Source organism: Equus asinus, chromosome 15, assembly GCF_041296235.1.
Source record: "Equus asinus isolate D_3611 breed Donkey chromosome 15, EquAss-T2T_v2, whole genome shotgun sequence".
Lineage (NCBI taxonomy): Eukaryota > Metazoa > Chordata > Mammalia > Perissodactyla > Equidae > Equus > Equus asinus.
This window is the reverse complement of record NC_091804.1, coordinates 18,673,611-18,682,396: the sequence shown is the minus strand read 5'-3', so window position 1 is coordinate 18,682,396 and position 8,786 is coordinate 18,673,611. Positions and strand designations below refer to the sequence as shown.

At 46.7% G+C, this 8,786-nt stretch overlaps 1 protein-coding gene across 1 annotated transcript; it reads left to right on the top strand.

The window, feature by feature from the left end:
* The first annotated feature begins 2,741 nt into the window (after positions 1-2,741).
* On the top strand, positions 2,742-8,234 carry PRND (prion like protein doppel). Its single transcript, XM_014867112.3, has 2 exons — positions 2,742-2,860; positions 4,890-8,234. The coding sequence occupies exon 2, from the start codon at positions 4,901-4,903 to the stop codon at positions 5,435-5,437; it is 537 nt and encodes a 178-aa protein (XP_014722598.3). The 5' UTR covers positions 2,742-2,860; positions 4,890-4,900; the 3' UTR covers positions 5,438-8,234.
* The last annotated feature ends 552 nt before the right edge of the window (positions 8,235-8,786 follow it).

The following is an 8,786-nucleotide window of genomic DNA, read 5'->3' as shown; positions in this document are numbered from 1 at the left end:
TACCATCCGTCCCTGAGCTCCCTTAGCTGCGTTATCCATCTTTACGCTCTGCTTTCCTTGGCACACCACGGCCCAGGCACAGAACAGACACTGGGTAAATCTCCAAGAAGCTGAAGTAGAGTGGGTGATTTCTCACACACTAACTTTCTGGACACAGCTAGTGTGACACAGCATCTTGTATCTTAATGACCACGGCGTTTATTTATAAATGCTCTTCAAAGCTCCAAGATCTAATCAAACTAGGAATTGATATAATAATGACCCGCTCATGCATTCTAGAACTCAGTCTTTCCTTGTTGCTTCTTTTTAATCCACATAATTTTCTATTGTTCATACCCTGGAGAGAAATACATCATAGTCCCTTGCACCACAGAGCACCCAGCCCTGTGGGATCAGTCTCATGCTCCCTGTTTTCTCAAAGATGTCCTACATTCAATTATATTCCTGATATAATTGCCGATGCCAGAAGACACGCTTCACGCGGCCCTGGCCTCTCGGCTCCTCTGAAGAGACTAATGTTCTGTCACTCATTCCTTGGCTGTTTGTTCATCTTCACAGGTGGTGAGCTGGGTGCCAGGCAGGACTGGAGCAGCTCTGCTCTCTCTGCCTGGGTTTCTTGCCTCGTTTGCAGCTTCCAGAGTTCCTCCCATCTTCTCGAACATTTTCAGTCCTCCACACTCCTCTGTGCCTCTGAGAACAGCCTTTTGTTCCCCGACAAGAGGAATCTGCAGCCTCATCAGCTCTGCACCACCCTCCCACCGCCCTCTGGGCAAAGGCCTGCTCAGAAAGGGAACAGAAAGAAGAGGGGTGGAGGGGGCCTGGAGCTGATCGCCTGGATGGGGTCGGCAGGGTGGACGGTACACAGAGTTCAGAACAGGGTGGTGGGCCCCCAGGGGCAGCACTGCCCGCCTGGCTGGGTGACCTTGGGCCTATCTGGGACCCATGACCTCACAGTGGGTAGGAGCTGGGCTACTGGCTTCTGAGTCCTTCCCAGTCCTGAATATCCCAAACCCTAATTATGACCTTAGCCATCTACATATTGAACAAAATTATACTGACACTTGGTCTCTGGGTAGCGAAATATTAAGAGATCTTTTTCCTTCTTCTTCTTTTCTGCATTTTGCAAATAGTTTATACTGTTTGCCCTACTAATGTTTTTGTGTGTGTTCACAAGCACAGAAAGTCTATGATCCTAGCAAGAAAATGGAAACTTTTTTTCTTAAGAGGAAAATGAAATAAATTTTAAAATAAAGGCAAAGGAGAAAGAAAGGCCAAACTGGAGGTCCCAAATCCAACCGGAGCGTGGAACCCACTGGGGCCGCATTAGCTGCAGGTTTCCCACCTCCAGGATGACTTTGTAAGCTCTTCTGGCACCATCTGCTGGTCGGCCCAGAAGCAACCGCTTAATTTGGTTCACAAAAAGGCTTTGAGGCAAATCTAGTGAACACTGATGGAGTCACATTCAGGATAAAAATCACATTCTATTTACAAGCAAATCTCTCTCCGCACTCACCTCCAGAATTCACTTTTGATTTTGCATTGCGGTAATGATCGTGACAGGGGCACCGGCACAAGTGCCTTCATTATAAGGAATGGTCACCCAGCACCCATGCACCGTTACTCATGCCAGGCGTGACTGATTCTCGGGCTCTCCTGCCCATCCTGGGGCATCATGCAATGAGGGAGGCACTCTGAGGAAGCCCACTCTCAGCCCCCACCGTCTCAGAACAGTGTTACTTTCATCTACATCTGTCTCTGTCCCCTGGGTTTCCACCGATCTTCAACTCATTGGCCTTTGGACTAATTCAGTGATTCACGCATTCCCGTGTGGCCCCCAGCCCTCTTCCCAAGCCGGCCCTTCCCACGCAGCATCCCCAGCAAAGCCTCTTTGCTGTCTGAGGCTGGTCTGCAGGTATAAGACAGTATGCACATCCGGCAAGACTTGCTTAAACCGCCCTCTGTTGTAGATGTTGATGGCAAGGCATTTTCCTTCCATCACTTCTAATTTCAATTCTAAAGGGCGCCTCTGGAAATACCAATCTTTGTTGTTTTTAAAGATTGGCACCTGAGCTAAATAGTGCCAATCTTTTTTCTTTTTTGCTTTTTCTCCCCAAATCCCTCCGGTATTTAATTGTATATTTTAGTTGTGGGTCCTTCTGGTTGTGCAAATACGAATCTTAAAAACAGTCCTAACTCTTTGGACAAATGCATCCATCCCTCTGTCCAGCTATGACATTGTGATATAATAAGAAATAAATATTTGATCTTTGTCCCCAGTTCCTGCCACAGAGCTTCTAAAACCTTGTAACTTCCTGAATGAACAATAGGGGTGATAGGAGCAGCTTTTGTTGTAATACTTGATTTTTCTCCCCAGTTCCTGGCACAGAGGGGTTTGGAGAGCTCCCTGGGGAGTGAATGCATCCACATGCGGGAATGGTGGTCCACCCAAAGGCCACTGCACTTGGGACCTTTCTGGACCTGGTGCCATGTACTTCTTCAACTGGCTGTTCATTTATATCGTTTATAATATCCTCTATAATAAAGCAGTAACAGTAGGTTAAGATTTTTTAAAATAAAATTCAAAGGTACCTCTTAAGTCATCTGAACTTCATCAAGATCTCCACGTGGTGTTTATTAGTAAAGCATGATAAGAAGGTCCATCCTTCTCAAGGCAAAGGAGCGCCCGGGAACCCGTGATTGGTCCTGCCACGGAGGGAATGGCTGCCATATTTGGAGAGCAGCAGGAATGCCCCTCCCCCTGCAGCTCCTACATAGCTGGGCCAGCCTGGCTGCTGAGAAGGTGTGCTGGAGGACTGTGTGGACCGTGGCTCCAGAGGCACACTCCCAGAGAGAGCTCAAGGTACGTTGGGGGGGGGGGGGAGTTCGCCCACGGATTCCATTTCTGTGGTCAGGCTGCTTCGTGGTATGGGTCCCAAGTCAGAGGCCCATTGTGAGAACGTTGGGGCATCACTGGTGTTGCGTGTCTATGTTTTGGGGCTGCAATAAAATGCTATTTTAGGGTCAGCTGGTGGGGATTTTCTTTTGCTTTGAAGCCTTTGCCTATCAAGACTAATTTCTTCCTCAAGATCTCTATGCTTTTATTTTTTAATTTGACACACCCATAATTTATGCTATTATTCTTGTTTAAGATTTCTCCTACCAAGGAGTATAGGGTGATGACACGGGGTGTGGCCCCCATTTAGGAGATTAATGAATGTTTGTGTCACGCTTGGATCTCTTGGGAGAAAGCTGGTCTGAGCTCACTGTGATTTGGGGGCAGTCAGGGGTGGGATGCTGGAAGCCTGGGTGCTCAGGCTGCTGCCGGGCACACTGATGCCCACCCTGGGGCAGAGGCCTGGCAATGCCTACAAGTAAAGACAGGTCAGCAGAGGCCTCTTTACGGGTGTCCAGAGGAGACCTGGTATGCACTTAGGTCGCATTCTGCCTTTATTTCTACCTAAGGACCAGTGTCACCCTAGAGTTGAACATTTTAACAGAAATGTACTCATCGCTTTAGGAACACTGCAGGGAGAGTGTGTCAGGGGCTAAGCAAGCTAACTTCTCGACCTCCTCCAGCCCTGGCACTCACGGACTCATGGTAGATCATCATTAGGAGACAGCCCGAGCCCTCTCCGCTAGAGTAACTCTTCCTGAATCGCTGATCCACACGGACAAAGGTCCAGGTGCTGGAATGCCCCGAAGAGTTGACCTTGGGGGTGGATTTCCACAATAGCTATTGTAGTTTCAGGAGCCAGATGTAACAAACTACCGGACTCGGGGGGGTCAGGGCGGGGTGGGGGGCTATTCCCCAATATCATCGGCAGCCCTTCAGATGCCCTGGGGCTACCTTAACCCTGGACCCTCAGTGCTCCCCCAGGCCCTCCTGTCCTCACCATCTCGTTTCCTCTGAAATCCCTGCTGTTTGCTCAGCTTAGGGGCCATCAGGGCGACCCTTCATGCCCAATGAGTCAAAAGCACAGAACATGAGCACCATCTCCTCCTGCAGCCCAGAAGGGCATGGAGCACAGCGAGTGGGCACAGGCAGAGCTGGAGTCAAACCTGCCACCTGCTATTGTGCGGCCTTGGGTAAATTACTTACCTTCTCTGAATCCCAGAACAACACGGCTAAAATGGGGCTGATCATGTGTCTACCCCATGTGAGAACTGTTAGGCAATGTCCGTGGCTGATGGGTAACAAGTGTGCAGTAAGAAGCTAATTGGGAAGGAAGATGGGGTCACCCTGTCTCCCGGGGTAAGACTGAAAGAATACCTACAACACATCTTGACCCCTTAACCTCAGGAGAAGCAGGGGCCCCCTAACTGTGCCTCCCCCTCCGCCCCGCCCTCCTCCCCTGTCCCTCTCATTACCGTAAAGCCCTTTAGGCTCAGCAGCCAGTGCTTTTCTGAGAATGGACAGCAGAGTGTGCCCAAGACTGTGCCAGCTTAGAGCAATAGAGAACAGAGAGAGGAGATTAAAAGTACAGCCTGTCCCCAGAAGCCTCTGCTTCCAATTCTGCTACTGTATTCTCCTCCCAGGGACCCCTTGATTTGAAAGATTTGAGAGTACCAAAGAAACCCGTATGTATTAAGTCATTACTCATTTATTTCCCATGCATATTCAAAGGCTTTATAATTGCCCGTTGCAGCTTCTTATCTGTCTGAGAAAGGATCACCACCCTGCATGGATATAATTCCAGGCAAAAGCAAGAAACTTGGTACTGATTTAACCCTGTGCAGCCCAAGCGTGGGAAAACAATTAGGCTTCTAGAAAGATGTAAATGATGCAAGGATGCCATTCCTTGCTTAAAACCCCCTACACAGGGGAGGGAGGCAGGGGAGACGGGGAGCCCCACTGAGGAAATTAACTGCCCCGGCCTTTGCTGTTGCAGATTCTGACACGATGAGGAAGCATCTGGGTGGATGCTGCTTGGCCATTGTCTGTGTCCTGCTCTTCAGCCAGCTCCCTGCAGTCAAGGCGAGAGGCACAAAGCACAGAATCAAATGGAACCGGAAGGCCTTGCCGAGTACAGCCAAGGTCACGGAGGCCCGAGTGGCGGAGATCCGCCCAGGGACCTTCATCAGGCAGGGCCGAAAGCTCAATATCAACTTCGGAGCTGAGGGCAACCGGTACTACGAGGCCAACTACTGGCAGTTCCCTGACGAGATCCACTACAACGGCTGCTCCGAGGCCAACGTGACCAAGGAGAAGTTTGTCATCAGCTGCATCAACGCCACCCAGGCGGCGAACCAGGAGGAGCTGTCCCAGGAGAAGCAGAATGACAAGCTTTACCAACGCATCCTGTGGCGGCTGATCTCGGAGCTCTGCTCCGTCAAGCACTGCGATTTTGGGTTGGAAAGCGGAACGGGACTGCGGGTCACCATGGACCAGCCTGTGTTGTTCTGCCTGCTGGTTTTCATTTGGTTTATCGTGAAATAAACCTGCAAGCAGGCTGGCAGCCACAGAGCTGAGCCAGGCGAGTTATCCTACTTCTCTCCTCCAGCCCCAACCCACGTGTGATCCGAAGGTACCAAAGAGCAGGGATTCTGCTGCGCTCCATATAGCACTCCCAAGCATTCACTCGGGTATTTGTTTGTATTTGATAAACGTGTGTGTCTATCGATCCCCTCCAGGCTTGTCCCCAGGGTGGCTTGTCCATCACTGCGTTCTCAGCGCCCAGTGGAGTGTCTGGCACACCATACTATGCAATAAATGTTTGGTGAATAGGTAAAAGAATGCGCCAAGAACGGTGCCAAGCACTTCACAGTACTTCCCAACAACTCTCAGAGGTAGGTGTTATTCCGTTTTACAGATGAGTAAACTGAGGCGCCAAGAGGCAAAGTGGCTGGAAAGTGGCAGAGCTGGAATTCCACCCTGGCTTGTCTATCCCGAAGATTTTCCTCTCTGGGCAATCCCAGAGCTGTCTTGTGATCCCTTATGGCTTGCAAGGCCCAAATCCAGACACATATGTCTAATAAAACTGTGGAAACCACTTTCAGAAACATGAAAAGACCTGAGCTGACAGCCATGCATTTGATACCTTGTTACACGGAGGTTTCATTTAATTCCTCTAATTAAACTAAGATATAATAAAGGAATTAAACTAACATGGAAATAAAGCTAGACAAAGTTCCAGAAAGCTTCTTGTAAGGAAATATTGCCAAGCTGACTCCCAGAGCTGACTAGATATAAGCAGGATGTGTCTGTGGCACGAAGATTTTTTTTCACAAGAAGGATAAGCGTTTGCTATTCCCATCTCGGAAACAGTCCGTGTACGTAAGAAAATACTTTTAAATGACATGTTTGCTTTCTAATGTTCCCCTAACCCTATGTGCATGTTTTTCTGTACATGCATATGAGCATCTTTAAATATACTCCGTTCACACAGGAACTCCACACAAACTCAAAATCCGTTCTTTTACCCACACTTTGGCGAGGGGCCATCATTTCTGTGAACCACCTGTCACTACAAAAAAAATTCTTCACCAGAAAAGTTAAAAAGAAACTGTGTCTTCAGGGAGACCCAGTAAAGAATTCATCTATGCCATAAGCAGAAGTAGATACACAGCTTATTATCTACTAATTATTAGTTAGAATATATATTACAAAATACTATTCGTTAATAATAGTTAAAAATATATATTGCAAAATATCAGTGCAATTTAAATAAAAATGATGAACCTAATGCTCTAAGATGCCCCCCCAGGGCCTCTGGGGTACTCTCACAGACTCCCAGAAGTGGGTGAATTGTAGTTGAAGACAACAGCCACTGAATATTATCAATTTTGCTTTAATGAGAGTCTGTAAGGCGAAAAAAAGTGCGTTGTCAGACAATTTACCCTAAGTATTTTAAAACATGAATGTTGACAATAGTGCCTCTTGTTCTGAGCCTCTGCTGTTATCAGCAATCTTCTCAAGAGATACATTGGGAAGGTTTTAACATAGAAAGCTGGCAGAGGACCGGGGGCGGGGCAGCCCAGGGCCAGCCTTCTGCTGGGTACACAGGGAGATCCTGCGCTGCCAAGGCAGGAGGAAGCTAGAGGCAGCCTTGGTTTTCCTGTTGTCAGCCCTGTGCTCACCTTGGGCTTCCACAGTCCTGTTGAATTCTAGATTAGAGAGCAAGAGCATGTAGAGGTTATTTCTTGCATGTCATTTTTTTTTTAATTTTCTAAATAACAGCAATAAACGTTGAAATTTCAAGTCCTGGCCCTCCTGGGTTTAGTTACCAGGGTACACACGGCCAAGTAAGCAAAATGACTTCCTTTCTTGTGTGAAAACACTTAGGCTGTGATATAGTACATTTTCTATAATTGCTGTCTTTTCTCATCTTGTTAATAGTTCCAGAAACCAGATTTAAGTGGGGCAGGAAGTGAATTTGGACCTGGTGATTCAAACGCAACATTTTTCGGTGGAACTTTTAATTGAAACCGTCTGTGCTTGATTATCCTTGCTCATGTTTACGAATTATGAGGTCAAGTCAAGGCTTTGTGAGTTTGGTTTTGCACGTTAGCAAGGAGTGGCCAGGTGCCCACTACATGTAAGACATTGTGAGGGGCTTCTGAATTATTCCCGATAGAATCATCATAAATGTGAATAATTTCACCAACCATTGCTTTATTGTTCCTTCCGAGTGTTGACCTTCTAAAATATAAGTTTGTTGTAAAAGGGACATTAAAATTACAACAGAAATCCAAACAAAACGCTGCCCACCATCCCAGCATCTGACTAAGTCCGGTTTTCATTTTGCCCTATAACCTCCTAGTCTTACCCATTTGCATATACAAATGTACATATTTGCAGTCATAATATAGGTGAGCTTTTATATTCTAACTTTCCCTTAACTTTATTCTATGCTTTTTTAATTTTCCTCTGATTGTTATGTTCTCGCCTCTCCCTCTACCTTCCCCAATCCACCCACTCCTTCCCACCGAGATGAAGCCTCTACACTTTTGCTGTGCTCAGACACATAAGGGAGACTTTTTTGTTTGAGTGCTCCTTTTAAAAATAGTATATTCATATCACATTTATTCCTCTGCAATTTGCCTAAATTAAGAGTGCATCATGAAGCTCTCTGCACTTCATCAGCCAGCTGGTTGGCTACCTCGTCCTTTTAGACTGCTGTGTAATATTCCATAGCACAGATGGACGCTGATCAATTTAATCATTTCCTTGTTGATGGACCTTCAGCTTGTCTCATTTTTCGCTACTGCAAACAATAAACATCCTTGTACATACGAACTTGCAATCTGTTACTTTTGTTTCTGTGGATTAGATTTACACATGCAGAATTTGTAGAACAAAGCTGTTCAATTTAAATTTTTCTACACATAACTAGATTATATTCCTGTGTAGCTGGAGCCATTCCAACTCCCACCTGCAGCATATGGAGTTAACTTGTAAGAGCTTCTATGTCATTTAAGTACGAGAAGCCGGCTTTTCTACAAACACTGCTTGAGCATCTTCTCCCCTTTGCAGAGGACACACTTAAAGCTTCCCAAGCGACTTCAGACCATAAGCACCATTTGAAAATCCTAAAACTGTTGGCAATTTCCATTCTAAACCTGGTCCATGGCCCAAAATATCTGGATGAGAAGCCTGAGAGTCATGTGGTTTGTGTGCGGGCATCCTGGCCAGAGGGTGGTGTGTTTGCCCAGCTCTATGCTCCCAAACAGCCAGGGGAGCCATAGGGTAAAGTTTTTAGTAAAATTACACTTTAGTAAAAATTACTAAAATTTTTAGTAAAGTTACACATGCAAATGTCTGCATTCCAGTGAGAATGCCCTTTAGG

Excerpts from the sequence above, each read along its gene's own strand:
- PRND (XM_014867112.3), top strand. The coding sequence starts at position 4,901 with ATGAGGAAGCATCTGGGTGGATGCTGCTTGGCCATTGTCTGTGTCCTG.